This window comes from Poeciliopsis prolifica, unplaced genomic scaffold (assembly GCF_027474105.1).
Source record: "Poeciliopsis prolifica strain line A6 unplaced genomic scaffold, Auburn_PproV2 SCAFFOLD036, whole genome shotgun sequence".
NCBI classification, from domain to species: domain Eukaryota; kingdom Metazoa; phylum Chordata; class Actinopteri; order Cyprinodontiformes; family Poeciliidae; genus Poeciliopsis; species Poeciliopsis prolifica.
The window spans coordinates 548,351-566,787 of NW_026562411.1; the positions used below are offsets into that span (position 1 = coordinate 548,351).

General features: G+C 47.1%; 1 protein-coding gene across 1 annotated transcript in view; it reads right to left on the minus strand.

The window, feature by feature from the left end:
* LOC129374375 (collagen alpha-3(VI) chain-like) overlaps nucleotides 1–17,407 on the minus strand; it is a 93,571-nt gene extending 76,164 nt beyond the window's left edge. Inside the window, 11 exon segments of the mRNA XM_055052751.1 lie at nucleotides 1,755–2,348; nucleotides 2,436–2,567; nucleotides 2,570–2,719; nucleotides 2,722–3,021; nucleotides 3,944–3,968; nucleotides 3,971–4,050; nucleotides 4,053–4,097; nucleotides 4,100–4,531; nucleotides 5,792–6,388; nucleotides 12,678–12,778; nucleotides 17,190–17,407. Of these exon segments, the coding sequence (XP_054908726.1) occupies nucleotides 1,755–2,348; nucleotides 2,436–2,567; nucleotides 2,570–2,719; nucleotides 2,722–3,021; nucleotides 3,944–3,968; nucleotides 3,971–4,050; nucleotides 4,053–4,097; nucleotides 4,100–4,531; nucleotides 5,792–6,388; nucleotides 12,678–12,753 (2,431 nt within the window). The 5' untranslated portion in view covers nucleotides 12,754–12,778; nucleotides 17,190–17,407.
* Nucleotides 17,408–18,437: the final 1,030 nt, after the last annotated feature.

Here is an 18,437-nt window from a genome sequence, read left to right on the forward strand (position 1 = left end):
AAATATTCAGAGCAAAACAAGAAACAATGCAACCGAGATGTTGCATCTTCCACAAGGAACAAAAAGCATGAAACTGATCGACTGAGGAAGAAGATGATGCAGTTTCTTTGGCATTAAAGTCTGTGGTAGCGGGACACGAGCAGGGAGGCTGTAAATCTGTGAGGCTTCTTACCCACGCCAGAAGGAGGCTGAGTTTGTACTTGAGTCTGGATGAACGCAGCCGTCTCAGGCTGAATGGACAGAAGCTCACTGAAGACAGGAAAGTTGAAAAGAAACCTGGAGGAGGAGGCAATTTTCTCAAGTTCCTCCTGGTCAGCACTTTTCATTCCAATGACGAAAGAAAAAACTCCAACTTGCTTCAGGCCCAAAGCAGCGCTGGACACATCGTCACTGGACGCACCACCGGTCAGCACGACCAGGACCTGAGGGACGCCCTCCAGGCGCCTGCTGCCAGAGGACGCTGAAAAAACATGTTTTCGCACAAACTCCAGCGCAGCGCCGGTGTTACGGGTTCTTCCTCCTTTATGTCGAAGCGCCCTGATGGCATAGATAACTTCCTTTTTGGTTTTGTGGGTTGCCAGGTTAAAGTAAACCGTGGCATCATCACTGTACTGCACAACAGCTAACTGAACGCCATCTTTGCCAACATCCAGCTCTTCTGCCACTCTTCTGACAAACTCTCGGAAAGCTGGAAGTCCATTTCTGGAGTCGTCTGATCCGTCAAGGAGAAACACTACGTCCCTCTTACTGCTGAACATGTCAACTGGTTGATACACGGATAGAAAGGGTGGTTGGAAACGGAGGATTCGTGTCTTTATGTAAGGAATTATGTTTTTGTTATATATAGGACTACATGAAGCTCAATGAAGAATTAAAAAGAAAACAATAATTTAAAGGTTTTAGTGAGAATAATTACTACCTGAACAGAAAAAACTGAAATATTCCTGATTTCGTCCCAACCTTTGATTGACTTAATGAGGTTTCACTCGGCAATAGTTTTAAAGAAATAAAATATCGTTTACATTTGGTGTTCTTACCTACTAAGTCAGAAATCCCATTCTTGGTTTCCTGATTGTCTTGCTGTATGTTCAGTGCAGAGAGAACTTGTGTTTGGATTGAGTTTAAACTGGAAAAGTCAGTGACCTTGAATGCAAAGCCAGGTTTAAATTCAATCATTTCCAATTCTGCAAGGTTAGCGTCTGCCACTCCAACCCCGACTGCCACAATCTCATGTTCTTTCAGGGCAAATGCTGGTCCTTTCACACTGTCTGCAGACGCTTTGCTAGTGAGGAGGATCAAAGTCTGGGGCACCCCTTCCAGCCTCCTGCTGCCTGTGGACGACGTGAAGACCCTGTGCCTTACAAACTGAAGAGCGGCACCAACATTGAGTCGCCTCCCACCTTTGTGCGCTAAGTTATCAATGGCGTTCATGTTGTCGCTCTTTGTCTTGTGGGAATTTAGATGAAAGCCGACCGCGGGTCTGTCGGCAAACTGAACCACAGACACTCTGTCAAGGCCCTCGTCAACATACAGGCGTCCCACTATGTTTTTAACAAAACTCTTTATGTCTGTGAATCCGTCTCTGGTGTTATCAGACCCATCCAGCAGGAACACAATATCTCTTTTTACAGCATCATTTTGCACTATGACACAGATAAAGTTCAGTTATTCTGGTCAAGCAGCAAACATGAGAAAAAAGCAGCGTTTCACACGGCAGCTTCATCGCACCGAGAAGGAAAGGTTGTCTGTCTTACCTTGCCGTAGGGCGGATTCCAGCTGGTCCTTCGATAGGGAAATATAGTTGTTGATCCTCGGCAATATGGGTTCCAGTTCCCTGAATTCCTTCACATTGAAAGCAAACGAAGGGTTGTGCGCTATGGCCTCAATCTGCTTCTTGTCTGCGTTCTTGACACCAACACCAAACGGTACAACTCCGTCCGTCTTCAGTTCCCCGGCGGGTCCCGTGACGCTATCCATGGATCTGTCTGCAGCCAAAACAATCAGAAACTGAGGGACGTTTTGAGCAGCGCGGCTGCCATTGCTGTCAGACATGATGGTGGACTTCATGTATCTCAGAGCGGCTCCTGTGTTCAGGCTGCGTCCGCCAGCCAGAGCCATCCCCTGAACAGCTCTTATCACCTCCTCTTTGGTTTGATAAGTCTTGAGGTAGAAGACCGGGGTGGGTTTCTCACTGTGTTGAACCACAGAGACGCGAATTTTGTCAGTCCCTATGTCAAGTGGTTCAATCACTTTGAGGATGAAATCCCGAATGTAGGGGAAAAATCCTTGAACACTGTCAGTCCCATCAATCAGGAAGGCAACGTCTCTTTCACCTCCAGTAATCACCTCTGTGGGAAGGAAAGAAGCCTGTTAGTGCGTCTTGCATTCATATATATTCAACTTTATCAGTGTTAAAAGAACATTTGGAGACTAACCTGTGTCACCAACTACAGTTATTATATTCTGCATCATATCATCGACCAAGGCTGGTAACTCAGAGAATCTCTGTTTGTGATAGGCCAGGTTTGGAATGAAGGCAATCTTTTTCAGTTCTTCTTGGTCAGCTTGCCAGAACTCACTGTAAAAGTCAAAACATTTGCCAAAGCCAATCTATCAGCCTCGCTTCCAGCGTCATCCTGCAGGGGACCACCAGTGATCAGGATCAGCACTTGCACGGCACCCTGGAGTTTGCGTGACCCAACTGATGTCTGGAACATTTGTCCAAAGCGTAACTCATGGCAGCTCCAGTATTCAGCACCGAGCCTCCGGTCAGCCTGAGTTGAGAGATTTTGTCCACGACGTCTCGGTTGTTGTTGTAGCTGTTCAGGTAAAATTCAATCCTTGGCTGCTCTGCGAACTGCATGAGTCCAATCTGGACCTGCTCAGGACTTATGTTCAGCTGATTGACGATGTTGATCATGAAGTCTCTCACAAATGGCAAGTTGCTGCTCCCCACGTAGTTTGATCCGTCCACAAGGAACACGATGTCTCGAAACACTCTCTGCACCGTGGTGATCACCGCTAAAGGAAAGCACAAAAAATGCAAATCTTATTGCAGGGCAACTTAACTAGCTTTTGTATCAGTAACTTTTAAACCATTTGTACCACAGGTGAGCAGCTGTGGTCCTCAGTGAGGTCATTCCTTATGTCCTTGTCTTTCCTTTAATAAATGTGATGCAATGTGAATAAATCAGTTGAATTGAAATATGTATAGATTTGCTATTTTAAAGTGTAACTATAAACCCCTTGTGAAAATGTGGACAAAAATGAGGAAAACCTGCAGCAAAGTGGGCGGAGCCAAGCCACATTGAGGGGCCAGTGCTGCAGATGAGGGAAACTTAGCACCTTTGTAGCAATGTTAGCAACTATTTTCGCAAAAGCGACTATCGACGAATCTTTTCTGTTGCTGGAGACTTTTATGGCAACAAACACATGAAATCAGCAGCGACTGTGCAGCAGCTGAGCCTGACCCTGTGAGCCCCTCCTGGTCCGCGGGGCAGAGCCGACCCTTCCACTCCATCTCCATATTACTCACACATGAAGCAGAGGAACGCCACCAGGTGGCAAATCATGAATTGTAATATTTTATTCCAGAGCAGGGGCTGAGATGACATCAACCAAGCTGGACCGTGTGAACAAACCGATCTTTTTTAAAAATGGCACAAATTGCACAGAAAGATGAAGATATAACCCTGAAGGGTTTATATCTTTGGTGAGCATATCTGCATAGAAATGTGGATTTGGGGTTTAGTTTCTCTTTTAACACTTCAAATTAAGAGGGTTGTGTTGAAACTGGAAAACAACCATCCAGATTCACCCAAGTGAATTTTGTTCAAGTGAATTTTGTTCAAAGTGCCTTTTCTTTCATTTTTATTGGCTGGGATGTTACAGTTTTTGCTCATTGACCAATTTTGCGAAGGTGGTTAGGAAAATGAGGAATTACCTGGATCAGTGGGGGATTCAACCACCACCGTCCAGAAAGCGTTGAGAGGGCGTCGGTTATCTCCCTGGCGTTGCGAAACAGTTGTCTGAAGTCCTTTGCCATGAACCCAGGCTATCAGAAAAGGCGATCTGTTTCATCTCGTCCTCAACGGCAGCCTGGAGCCCGCGGCCAGCGCCAGAACGCCAGCTTCTGCCGAGCCTGAGCCGGCCCCCGCCACGCTGTCGCTGGACTGCTGCTGACAATCAAGCAACAGGAGCTGAGGGACGTTGCGGCTGATGCGGCTGCCTTCTCAGGCCTCAGCATGTTGAGCCCGCACAAAGTCCAAGGCGGCTCCGATGTTGATGGTCTGTCCCGATCTGGCTCTGATGGCTGCCAAACTGAGCAGCGATTCTTTGGTCCCGTGGGTTTGGAGGTCCATGACCAGCCTGGTGTCGGTGGCGAACTGGGCGATGCCCACTTGGACTGCGTTGGGACCGATTTCCTTGGTGCTGACGAAGCGCCGGATGTATTCCCGCACAGTGTTGATGACGGCCGTTCCCATTGTGCTGTCGATCAGGAAAATGATGTCTCGTTCTCCAACCGTTACGACTGAAAACAGAAAAAAGAATAAATGTCGATCTGCACATGTGAAGCAGAACGTTTTTATTAACACCTCCAAATGTGCAATTTACAGATTTTATTGTATTTTAATATCTTTAGCATTCTAAAAATCAAGTTTAATGCTGAAGCCATTCAAATCATATCTGATATTAAAACTACAACCTTTAAAAATCAACATAATTTTCAGATGATATAAATGTTTCATAAAGCTCTTATTGTTGTTTGTATTGTTCTCTATTTTATTTGGTTCCTGTATGTTTATTGTTTTAAATGGTTATTGGGAGGAAACATAATTGAAGTCTATCAGCCACTTCAAATTAAGAGCATGAATATAAACATCAAGCTACTTGAATTTTTAATATAATCAAACTTTAAAACAGATTTTGAACTTTATTCAGCTGAAAGTTTATAAAACAGCCAAGCAAATAATGCTTTTGAATTTATCTGTAAAATTATCTCAAGTGTGTTGAAGGTTTACAGTGTTTGGCAAAATGCTAAATGAGGAATTAGCATTTTAGCAGCAGCGTGTGCAGCTCTGTTCTTTGTTGGCATTAATTTATCCCCGTAGATCATGAACTGATGGCATATTGTGTCTCAATGTTTGTGTCTCAATCTGTGAGCTGAGGCTCTGTGCTCCTTCATCCTCCTCTTCCTCTCTGATGAAGGTTGAACTGGTTTGATTCATGTGTTCATCTATTCTGGTCCCAGCTGTACTCACAGTTTCATTCATTTTAAATGATATTTCTGTTTTTAGATATTGTAAATAATCTGTCTTCTGAATCTGCAAGTGCAAATTTTATGCATCTAAATTAAGAAAAGTCATCCTACTGAGTTGTACCTTTAATCTGATTTATTTCTGATAACTACAGTATTTTTGTGTTTTAATCTATACAGTATAAATCAATGTTATTATTATTCTTGTTTATATATATTTTAACACTTGTGTGAATCTACACACCTTGATGAATTTTGCCTATGTTTGACTGATAAAGGATATTTTCGTTCTATCTGGTCACATGAGCAACAGACGCCATTAAAACTTCTCTGCTGTCTGCAGTCAGAAACAGGAAGTGACATCATGCTGTCACCAGTTTTCTGTCCATTGCTGGTTGTTATGTGTGAACTTAACAGCAGAATTACAGGAATCCTGACATTATTCATCTTAACCTACCTGAATCTGTCAAACAGTTCATGAAACCCTCCGGCTTTACAAACCCCAACCCACCAACACCAGAAGAAGTTACATACCTTCAGTGAATTCATTGTGAAATATAATGGAGCGCGTCGCCAAGCCGTTAATGTAGCCATAGACATTTTCATCGGCGGAGGTCAGATCTCTGAAACTGTCAGCTTTCACCACAAAGCTTTTATCTGTGGCCACCTCTTCCAGCTCTGCAGCAGCATCGGCACCGACCGCCACCCCTAAAGTGACCACACCGGCCCTGATGAGGGCCCGGTGGCCGGCGCCGGTGTCGTCACTGGACGCTCCGGCACTGATGACCACCAAAACCTGGGGCGCGCCCTCCTCTGCCCGGCCTCCGGCCGACTCGCCCAGCAGGCTGTCAGCCACCTCCTCCAGGGCCGCCCCCAGGTTGGACTCATCATCGCCCGAGAAGCTCAGGCCCTTCACCGCCTCCAGGACCGACGACTTCTCATAATAGCTATTCAGATAGAACTTTATTTGTGGGTCGGTGTTGTACTGGACCAAAGCCACCCTAATGCCATCCCTGCCCACAGACAGGCGCTCAACGATTCTCGTAACCAAATCACGCACATAGGGGAAGTTAGCTGCTCCAACGTTCAGTGATCCATCAATTAAGAATATTAGGTCAGATGAATCTGGTGCTTTAAGGAGAGAAAGAGAAAAAACAGAACAAATGGAAATAGTGAAAGCAAATAATCTAGTGAGACAAAGACATCAACTGAGTTAGAAAATCACTGCATGTGTGACAAAACATCCAGAGTGAATGAATCAACGACAAAACATCATACTGCATGTAGGCTGAACCAAGGAGGGTCCCTAAACTGTTTGCTCAGGTGTTTTAGATCAGCAGCCCTCCTACCACAGTTTGGCTGTTTCCATGGCGATAAACATCCCTGTCCACGGATCCATGTGTGAAAACACATGACTATAATGTAGAAAGTATTTTAGATGTTGCCTAACACAACGCTCTGAGGTGCACCTTCTGTGGAAACTCACACTGAACTGCTGCTGTCCTGGGGTAACCTGTCCTGGGGTAACCTGTCTTGGGGTAACCTGTCCTGGGGTAACCTGTCCTGGGGTAACCTGTCCTGGGGTAACCTGTCCTGGGGTAACCTGTCTTGGGGTAACCTGTTCTGGTGTAACCTGTCTTGGGGTAACCTGTTCTGGGGTAACCTGTCCTGGGGTAACCTGTCCTGGGGTAAACTGTCCTGGGGTAACCTGTCCTGGGGTAACCTGTCCTGGGGTAACCTGTCTTGGGGTAAACTGTCCTGGGGTAACCTGTTCTGGGGTAACCTGTTCTGGGGTAACCTGTCCTGGGGTAACCTGTCCTGGGGTAACCTGTCCTGGGGTAAACTGTCCTGGGGTAACCTGTCCTGGGGTAACCTGTCCTGGGGTAACCTGTCCTGGGGTAACCTGTTCTGGGGTAACCTGTCCTGGGGTAACCTGTCTTGGGGTAAACTGTCCTGGGGTAACCTGTTCTGGGGTAACCTGTCCTGGGGTAAGCTGTCCTGGGGTAACCTGTCCTGGGGTAACCTGTCCTGGGGTAACCTGTCCTGGGGTAACCTGTTCTGGGGTAACCTGTCCTGGGGTAACCTGTCCTGGGGTAACCTGTCCTGGGGTAACCTGTCCTGGGGTAACATGTCTTGGGGTAAACTGTCCTGGGGTAACCTGTCCTGGGGTAACCTGTCCTGGGGTAACCTGTCTTGGGGTAACCTGTCCTGGGGTAACCTGTCTTGGGGTAACCTGTCCTGGGGTAACCTGTCTTGGGGTAACCTGTCTTGGGGTAACCTGTCCTGGGGTAACCTGTCTTGGGGTAACCTGTCCTGGGGTAACCTGTCCTGGGGTAACCTGTCTTGGGGTAAACTGTCCTGGGGTAACCTGTTCTGGGGTAACCTGTCCTGGGGTAAACTGTTCTGGGGTAAACTGTCTTGGGGTAACCTGTCCTGGGGTAACCTGTTCTGGGGTAACCTGTCTTGGGGTAAACTGTCCTGGGGTAACCTGTCCTGGGGTAACCTGTCTTGGGGTAAACTGTCCTGGGGTAACCTGTCCTGGGGTAACCTGTCCTGGGGTAACCTGTCCTGGGGTAACCTGTTCTGGGGTAAACTGTCCTGGGGTAACCTGTCCTGGGGTAACCTGTCCTGGGGTAACCTGTTCTGGGGTAACCTGTTCTGGGGTAAACTGTTCTGGGGTAACCTGTCTTGGGGTAACCTGTCCTGGGGTAACCTGTCCTGGGGTAACCTGTCCTGGGGTAACCTGTCTTGGGGTAACCTGTCTTGGGGTAACCTGTCCTGGGGTAACCTGTTCTGGGGTAACCTGTCTTGGGGTAACCTGTCCTGGGGTAAACTGTTCTGGGGTAACCTGTCTTGGGGTAACCTGTCCTGGGGTAACCTGTCCTGGGGTAACCTGTCTTGGGGTAACCTGTCTTGGGGTAACCTGTCCTGGGGTAACCTGTCCTGGGGTAACCTGTCCTCGGGTAACCTGTCCTGGGGTAACCTGTTCTGGGGTAAACTGTCCTGGGGTAACCTGTCCTGGGGTAACCTGTCCTGGGGTAACCTGTCTTGGGGTAACCTGTCCTGGGGTAACCTGTCCTGGGGTAACCTGTCCTGGGGTAACCTGTCTTGGGGTAACCTGTCCTGGGGTAACCTGTCCTGGGGTAACGTGTCTTGGGGTAACCTGTCTTGGGGTAACCTGTCTTGGGGTAACCTGTCCTGGGGTAACCTGTCTTGGGGTAACCTGTTCTGGGGTAACCTGTCCTGGGGTAACCTGTCCTGGGGTAACCTGTCTTGGGGTAACCTGTCCTGGGGTAACCTGTCCTGGGGTAACCTGTCTTGGGGTAACCTGTCTTGGGGTAACCTGTCCTGGGGTAACCTGTCCTGGGGTAACCTGTCTTGGGGTAAACTGTCCTGGGGTAACCTGTCTTGGGGTAACCTGTCTTGGGGTAACCTGTCCTGGGGTAACCTGTCTTGGGGTAACCTGTTCTGGGGTAACCTGTCCTGGGGTAACCTGTCCTGGGGTAACCTGTCTTGGGGTAAACTGTCCTGGGGTAACCTGTTCTGGGGTAACCTGTCTTGGGGTAACCTGTCCTGGGGTAACCTGTCTTGGGGTAAACTGTCCTGGGGTAACCTGTCCTGGGGTAACCTGTCCTGGGGTAACCTGTTCTGGGGTAACCTGTCCTGGGGTAACCTGTCCTGGGGTAACCTGTCCTGGGGTAACCTGTCTTGGGGTAACCTGTCCTGGGGTCCTGGGGTAACCTGTCCTGGGGTAAACTGTTCTGGGGTAACCTGTCCTGGGGTAACCTGTCTTGGGGTAACCTGTCCTGGGGTAACCTGTCTTGGGGTAAACTGTCCTGGGGTAACCTGTCCTGGGGTAACCTGTTCTGGGGTAACCTGTTCTGGGGTAAACTGTTCTGGGGTAACCTGTTCTGGGGTAACCTGTTCTGGGGTAAACTGTCCTGGGGTAACCTGTCCTGGGGTAACCTGTCTTGGGGTAACCTGTCCTGGGGTAACCTGTCCTGGGGTAACCTGTCCTGGGGTAACCTGTCCTGGGGTAACCTGTTCTGGGGTAACCTGTCCTGGGGTAACCTGTCCTGGGGTAACATGTCCTGGGGTAACCTGTCCTGGGGTAACCTGTCCTCGGGTAACCTGTCCTGGGGTAACCTGTTCTGGGGTAAACTGTTCTGGGGTAACCTGTCCTGGGGTAACCTGTCTTGGGGTAACCTGTCCTGGGGTAACCTGTCCTGGGGTAACCTGTCCTGGGGTAACCTGTCCTGGGGTAACCTGTTCTGGGGTAACCTGTCCTGGGGTAACCTGTTCTGGGGTAACCTGTCCTGGGGTAACCTGTCTTGGGGTAACCTGTCCTGGGGTAACCTGTCCTGGGGTAACGTGTCTTGGGGTAACCTGTTCTGGGGTAACCTGTCCTGGGGTAACCTGTCCTGGGGTAACCTGTCTTGGGGTAACCTGTCCTGGGGTAACCTGTCCTGGGGTAACCTGTCCTGGGGTAAACTGTCCTGGGGTAACCTGTCCTGGGGTAACCTGTCCTGGGGTAAACTGTCCTGGGGTAACCTGTCCTGGGGTAAACTGTTCTGGGGTAACCTGTCCTGGGGTAACCTGTCCTGGGGTAACCTGTCTTGGGGTAAACTGTCCTGGGGTAACCTGTCCTGGGGTAACCTGTCCTGGGGTAACCTGTTCTGGGGTAACCTGTCCTGGGGTAATTTGTCGTGAAGTGAGCTCCGTTGCGTTCAGCCTCTCATGCAGACTCTTGTTACAGACCTGAGGTGAGCTGACCAGTCATGAACCTGCGGTCCTCCCAGCTTCCTGCTGCAGAATCTTACATCTGATTCAGTCCCATTTCATTCAGACCTCATTGGTTCAGGTGATGCTGGACCAATGAGGTTAAAGTGATTGAAAGGAATCCCATTTCCTTTCAAGCACTGTATATTTGAACTCCCCCTCTAGTGGCCAGGTTCAGTACTGCAGCAGGTCGCGGTTGGTTCCTGTCAGGTTCATAGCTGTTTCATTTCCTGAACATGTTTCACAGAGACATTGTGGCTGATAAAGACAGACAAACATGTGCAGGACACATAAGCAGTGGTGTGTGGTTAGCTTTGGTTAGGAGCTCCATGATTTCAGGTTGGGACGTTTTCAAAGTAAAAGCCTCCAGGAATTGAGGCTTCCATCAAGATCAGATCAAGTTGTGTTAATCTGAGGAATTTCAAAATCTTTCTGCTGTTTATGATCTACAAACTGAAACTTCATCAGAAAGCAGTCGACTTGTTTGTGGAAAGGACTGATCCCTGTGGTGCGCCACAAACAAGCGTCAGGGCAAACTACCTGATATTTCTCTTCTTATTTCAGGTTAACGTTTTTAGATTTCATCTGATTATTTATTCTAGATGCCAATAAAACCCAGCAGATTTTCCTTCAAACTCACTTTCTTGCTAAAAAGTCCTGACTAGCCTAAAATGTTCTGAAGCTCAATGAGGACGTGTCAGATTTAATTCAGATTGACTCGGGTTTTCCCTTCCGTCATTTTTCAACCACAATTACTAACATTTATCTAACTTGGTTAATATTTGGCTACAGACTAATATTAGTGAAACAAAGAGTACTGTCTTCAAGCATTTAGTTTGTAGACAGTAGTTTTCTTGCTAATTAAATAAATATAAATCCAGTAACAACATTTATAAATTAATAACTAACTTTTTAATGTATGTTTTGTGAATGTTTGTTAATGTGATTTCTTCATTTATAATGTCTTTTGGTTGTTTGGGTCTTCCTGTCTTGGGACTACAGATGGAAATGAGCGAATATGCTATAATCTGGCTCATTTACAGTCTGTACAGAAGTATTGATTGTTCATTAATGTGTCCCTAATAAATTAAACAAACAAATGAATATCTTGCCAACTTCTTCTTGTTATGAAAATGTTGCTGTCAATGTTTGACTGTAATTTTGGTTTCTGATAATAGTTCAGTATAAGTTAGAAAGCACTGGCTGGTTCTGTTGGTTCTTAAAGCGGTCCGTCTGGGAACCTCTCGGTTCCAGTACCGGAACCGGTGACTTCGTCTAAAGTTCCTATGAGTTCTGGTAGACGGGGATTGAAGTCACTTCAGCTCCGTTCCTCTGAGACGTTTTGGGGATTATTCCGTAAGTTTTGGAAAATCACGCGGTAGTTTCCAAGACGTGTCGTATGAACTCTGTAAAAGTGACTGTTAGTTGCAGAAATAACCTGTTAGCACCAGGACAGTATGAGTTGCACTCGGCATCAGGTTAATGTTGCAGGTGGAAACGTTATGGTGCTAAAATCGAATTAAAAACTGGGCGGTGTTAATCGGAGGTTCCTGATCTCAGCAGCAGCTTCTTCCTGCACATGTGGGCAGGTTAGTGTGGTAGTTGAGGTGGGACTGTTGGTTACCTGTCCCTCGTCCAGCCACCGGGGCCTCATTGGCCAGCAGAGGGCCCCCCACCCGGCTCACTGCACCGCACACACTCACTACCAAATCTTGAATTATGTCCCGCAACTTGAGGAAGAAGTCTACATTGAACATGTGCGTTTCCTGTGGCTGGCTGGCCAGCTCCCGGAGCTCCCAGTCCACCGCGTCCTGAACGCCGACTGCAAACACCTCCACGCCCGCCGTGCGCAGCGCCTGAGCCGGCTCGGCCACGTCGTCCTGCGAGCGCCCGTCGGTCAGCACCAGCACCACCTGGGCCGCCCCGTCAGCCGCGCGGCTCCCCGCCGCAGACGTCAGGTGTGTTCGGATCAGGAAGTCCAGGCCCAGGCCGGTCCGGGTGCCGCCGCCCAGGTGCGACATGGCCTTGACGTGTGCCAGGACGTCCGGCGCCGTTGGGTAGGTGTTGAGGTGGAACTCGGTTCGGGGCCTGCTATTGTACTGCGTGAGGGCGAATTTAAACCTCCCTCCTCCAACCTGGTGCAGCGATTTGATCAGGCTGTACAGAAACGTTCTGATCAGGTCAAAGTTCTCCGGCCCCATGCTCCACGACGAATCCACTAGAAAGTACACATCAGCTGCCGAGCCTCGTGCACAGTCTTCAGAGGAGAGCGTCAGAGGACAGAAGACCGAGAAAAGACACTGGGTGTGTTTCTTATGTGACAATGTTTCACATTAAACTGACTGTTCAGCTGCCCAGAACATTTCACTCTGCTCTCTTTGAGTTATCAATCCTCTGATCAATCAGGTAAGATGATCATATTGGTAAACTTTACAACCAGCTTCACAAAAAGTCCATGAAAATTTAAATAACGATGATTGTTTGTTTGTGATTTTTTGTCAACTTCAGTTTCAGTCGTTTCATTTATTTTACATTCACTTTCATAAAATGCAAGTTTTTATTTAAAGTTCTCATCATCAACTGTTTTGTAAACTCAGCTGAAGGAGGAAAGGTGAAGAAAAGGTGAGATGGTTCTTCTTACCGTCCTGAGCATGGAGTTCAGGGGGGAACAGCGCCCCCAGGAGGACACACAGGGGCAACAAGCGCTGCCACCCCATCTTCAGGTGAAACTGACACACACAGCTGAGAAACAGAAAAAGTCATCAGGACGACTCTGAGCAGCTCAGGGAAACATGAAAACATTAACTTTCATTTTCTGCTATCAGTTTGGCATTTGAGAAGTTTCTGGTCTTTAACTATTTCTGTTTACATTTACTGTTATAATTCAACCCACAACCCTGAAGCAAAGCATCTTCCACAGTCCAAACAAAACAGAAAAAAAAACACATTTCTTTGTTCCAGAAAGTTTTCAAGTTCCATAAATTAAACTAAGTTCTCGTTTTGTTCCTGAAGGCAACACGGTGCTTCCAGTAAGTAGCAAGTGATAGCAGAGCTAGCGCTAAAACTACGCTGCAGGTTCTGGAAAATATGCTATAAAAAGATTGTAGGTGACCAGACGTAAATTAGCCCACATGTTTCATAAAACCTCCAGCATGTTTCAGAAAGACTTTGGAAAGTCGCCACATAAAACAGAATCCTGCAGTTTTAGGAATGTCATTTGAATATTTCCCACAACATCTTGTAAGGAAAGTCACACGATACAAGTCTCCACAATCTGATCCCTGAAAGTTTTGTGTTAGTTTGACAAGTTCTGTGTAGAAGCAAGAAAAGATCCCTGAAAGTCACAGAAAGCTCTGGAAAGTGTCTGAGAGTAATGGGAAATAGTCGATACCTATATTGGGAAATGTAGCCACGTACGTTTAGAAAGGTCACAGGTCACAGGTGCAGCCTGTAGGTTTAGAGAACCTGAACGTTCCACAAAGGAACATTTTCTGTGTCACATGATGAGAACACCTGATTGTAAAATGTCTGATATGATTCAAGAGCTTGTGGAAAGTGACCTGTAGGTTCTGACCAGGAAGAGCCACATCCTGTTTCCATGTTTCTCTCTAAAAAACATCGTAAAAATGAAATAATGTGAATTCAGTCTGGAGCGAATCCAGAGCGGATCTGGTTGGTGTCGGATGGCTGTGACGGTTCTGTCTGCTGATGCTGCAGGATGTTTGGAGACAAACAGACAACAGGAACCAGCTGCTCCGTCATGTGACGTAAACATTCACTACATCAGATTTTATTCTGCAAAGTTTCCAATGAAATGTTTTCCAATTTCTCCATTTCCATGAAGCTTTTCTATTGCGATATCTAATCATAACTAAAGAAACGTTGATGGAAACACGGCGCTGCGTCGCCAGACGAACCGATTGGGTCAGAAACTGTGAGGTTCGGATCGCTCCCTGTTGGAAAGTATCTGGATTCCCAGAGAAAGCTGTCAGTCTGGGGAACGCGCCTCCATGTTTGGAGAAATTTAGATGAGAATCTTTGAGTTTGATGTTTTATCTGCTTATAATCAGGCATTTATGCATTGAGCCGGGAGTCTGTGGGTGTGAGGCAGAGCGGGTTCGGTAGTCAGAGGGCGATGATTGGAAGCAGCTGCTCGAGCTGCCAGATGGAGAAGTTTAGTAATGGGGTCTCCAGGGGAAACGCTGGACTTTCCTCTCACATTATTCTGTTTTTTAAGAGAACTGCTCAGCTTCACTGCAGGCTGCTGCTGCTTGCAGGAGACTCACTTTTTCCTACAGCGGGATGTGAAGTCATGTCCCAGGAAATAAAAGAGGCTCTTTCTACTTCTTTTTCAGACAAAATTAAACCTTCACACCGAGAGCCAAGGCCTGGCATTTCTAACGCTTTTTAAAATAAATTTATTCCTTTTACTTCCTAAAACAAACCAAAGTTCTGCTTGCAATCAGCAGATGTGATTTTAGCCATTAGGAGGAGTTTTTATGAGGCAGTAAAAGCGAAATGTTGGCCGCGGTTTTAGAGTAAAGATGTTTCATAGTAACAGCACAAAGTAAAAGTGATGCTGCGGGACGACGAGTCGGCATAGGTCTGCTGAGAAACAGAGATTTGGATCTTTATTGGTTTCTCAGCAGAGCAGAGTTTCCATTTGCTGCTTGGAAACAAGTGCTGACCTCTAGTGGACACTCAGGGAAACAGCAGCCTGTGATTCCTCATCAGGATGCTAAGTACGGTAGCGGCACCTAGCAGGAGCTAATTCGAAAGCGCTAACTTCAAATTATTTCTGTCCTTGAAAGACAACAAAGACTGTGATTATTTATTTTACATCTTTACTGTCTGTCTTGTTTCTTCTTTTTCATAAAGCTAATGGGTCCAACAGAACCGCTGCATTAATAGTCTTCTCTCCTTCAAAATGAGAAGTTCAATGTTGATGTTTTGGATTTTCTAAACCGTCTATAACTAACATGTCAACACAGATGTTGAACTTTAAATGGAAACTTTGCAAACTTTAGAATTTATTGAGGAAATGAAGTTTAGGGTTAGCTAAATGCGCTAAAACGTTTTCAAGGTTAGCAAACACGCTAAGGCGCTAAGCTAAAAATTAGCTCCTCTTTTAGAGGTTAGCAGGAGTTCTGCTGGTTGTTTCAGTTGTTGGTTCTAATCCGGTCAGATTAAAACTTTCAACTTCAAACATTTTTATTCATGAACAGCTGATGAGACCTCCATGTTTGTTACGTAACGATGGAAAGAAGAGCTGGATGTCTGAGTAAACCAACACACACACACACCTACACACACACACACACGCACACACACACACCTACACACACACACACACACACACACACACACCCACACCCACCTACACACACACACACACACCTACACACACACGCACACACACACACCTACACACACCCACACACACACCTACACACACACACCCACCCACACACACACCCACACACACAACACACACACACCTACACACACACACACCTACACACACACACACACGCACACACACACACCTACACACACACACACCCACACACACGCACACACACACACCTACACACACACACACACACACACACACACACACACACGCATCCATCAGCCCACCAGCTGCAGGCCTTCTAAGGCCGGACGTTTCGGCTCCTGCAGCCGCTGCAAACACAGAGACTCATCAGACTGGATCAAACAGCTGGTTCTGGTTCTGGTTCCGGTTCTGCTCTGCTTCCAGAACCAGAACCAGTCCAACCAAAATGTGGAACAAACTTTCAGAAAACAGCAACGTTTTCATGGCATAAACATTTTGAGCTACTGAACAGAACCAGAACCTGAACCTGAACAGAACCAGAACCTGAACACAAGATGAACAGAACCAGAACCTGAACTCCAGATTTTCCCTGCCAGCAGCCAAACAAATTTATTCCTTTAAACGGATCCAGCTCTGTTTCTCTCTGGTCCAGAACCAGTTTCAGCTTTTCTCTAGTAAATGCCTGACCTTTGACCTGTGAGTCACTCATGAATAAAAAGTTCTGTGATTGGATGAACAAACCAGTTGGGACAGAAACGCTGAGAGAAAGAAACTTTGTTCCAGTTTTCAGGAATTTAAAAGACCCACAAAAGCTTCTGAACTGAGTCAGCGAGACGGAGCGGCTCGGTTCTGATCCGATGAACCACAAACCCAACGCTGCAGGGCCACATGTGTGCTGCAGATGCTGCAGGATGAAGGTCATGAGGATGAGGAGGAGGCTGACATCTGGAGCGACGGTGGGACACCTGCCAGCAGCCAATCAGAGCCAGCAGCCAATCAGAGCCAGCAGCCAATCAGAGCCAGGTTCATAAATTATCAGCAGAGACAAAACTATTTTTACTGCTTTGTTTTCAAACTGCAGCTGCATCAAAACATGAAACCATGGAAACCATGAAACCATGGAACCATGGAAACCATGGAAACCATGGAAACCATGGAACCATGGAACCATGGAAACCATGGAAACCATGGAAACCATGGAACCATGGAAACCATGGAACCATGGAAACCATTGTTGCCATGAGCACAAAACCTGAAAACCTGACGTTTCTTCATGATGCTGAAAACAGAAACAGTTTAACTTTCAGCTTCTGTGACCATCAGCTGCTTCCAACCAGACCAACCAGGAGCCCATGACTCAAACCTGGCCCAGTAAAACCAGTAGAACCAGTAAAACCAGTAGAACCAGTAAAACCAGTAGAACCAGTAAAACCAGTAGAACCAGTAAAACCATCCCAGTGGTCTGGGAGTGTCTTCCTGTGCTGACTCAGGGTGTGGCAGCTGCCGCAGCTACCGCTGCTGCTGCTGCAGCTGCTGTGGAAACTTGTTCCTGAGCCTCAGAGTTTTTCTTGCTGCTCGTTACGGATCAGCGCCGCAGCAGAACCATGGAGGTTCAAGCATCTGCTGGTTTTACCGTCTGCAGCAGAACTTCCTCCTCTTCACCTCTTGGCCTGACCTCAACCCAAAGTACAGCTTTCAGCGCTAAAACGCTCGCTGCCGCGTCTTTTATGGGCTATAAACCAGAAACGTCTCAGAGCTGTAATTATCACAACCATCCTGAGTTCACATGAGCTGAAGCTCCTCCGCAGGACTCACCCCGAGCCGAAGCACAGCCGCTCCACCGGACCGGACCGGACCAGGCCGCTTGGTGAAGAACAGAGACCAGAGCTATGACAGACGGCAGCAGGATGGACCTGTGGTCATTATCCTCCTGGTGAAATCCTGCTGGGACGGAGCTGAGCGCTGATGAAGATGCAGACAGAGCAGCTGAGTGGAGGCGGCGGCGTCCCGCTCTGCAGCCAGAGGAGGAGTGGGGCAGAGTCCGCGGCTGGGACGGGACAAACTTCAACGGCCTGGAGGTTTGCCATCCTGATCCTCTCCTCCCACTTTCTCTGCAGAAACAGGAAAAATGTGAAGAGGAGGGAGAGCGGGGTAAATGAAACCAGACACATCTCCCTGTTTGGTGAAGATCTGAGCAGTGCAGGGTGAGGTCAGGCAGCCACATTTTACTCTTCATGCATCTCACCGTCTCAACCCCAGGATTCTGATTTTAACACGATACCCAGTGATTAAAGTTTGGTGAAGCTGAACCAGAAACCAAAGAGGAAAAGTTCCAGAGAAACAATCTGTCAAAAAACTACTGCAGCCTGAAAACTTTTCAGAAATCACTTTATCGAGTTTCTGTTGAATCAAGATTTGATCAGGGTTGATTTGAAAAAGTCATAAAGAGATTAAAACATTCCAGGTGACAGTAGTGAGCAACGCTAGCTAAACAGCTAGCTAAACAGCTAGCTCCGCTAACGCTATTGCTGCAGTCAGAAGCGCTAGACCTGCTAATGCTAACGCACTCACTTCAATTCAATGAAAACTTTGGTTACAACAAAAAGCAAAAGTTTATTCAACTCAAACTTTAAAATCCAGAGAAGTAAATCACATTCAAGAATTTGTCTGAAAAATGTAATTTAGGAGAAGCACAGTTTGCTAAATGTTTGCAAAAGTGGTAATGCACTAAGCTAAGAATTAGCTAACAGAGGACTAGCAGAAGTTTTGTCTCCTCTGAGGATTCAAACTCCTGTCAGCCCAGGTCGATGCTCAGGTCTTGGTAGATTTTGTTTTGAGGTATCAGAGTAAAGGGGCTGAATACAAATGCAGCTTTTAGATTAGTTAGTGTAAAAGATAATTTGGAACTCATGAAACATTTCCTTCCCACAGCTGCACTGCGGTGCAGTTAGCCTCCTGCCTTCCAGAGAAAAGGTTGTGGGTTCGAATCCAAAGCAGAGATAAGTTGGTTTTCTTTCCACTTCTCTGTTCTGCAGGACTTTGTGTCAGTTTGTCACATAAAAT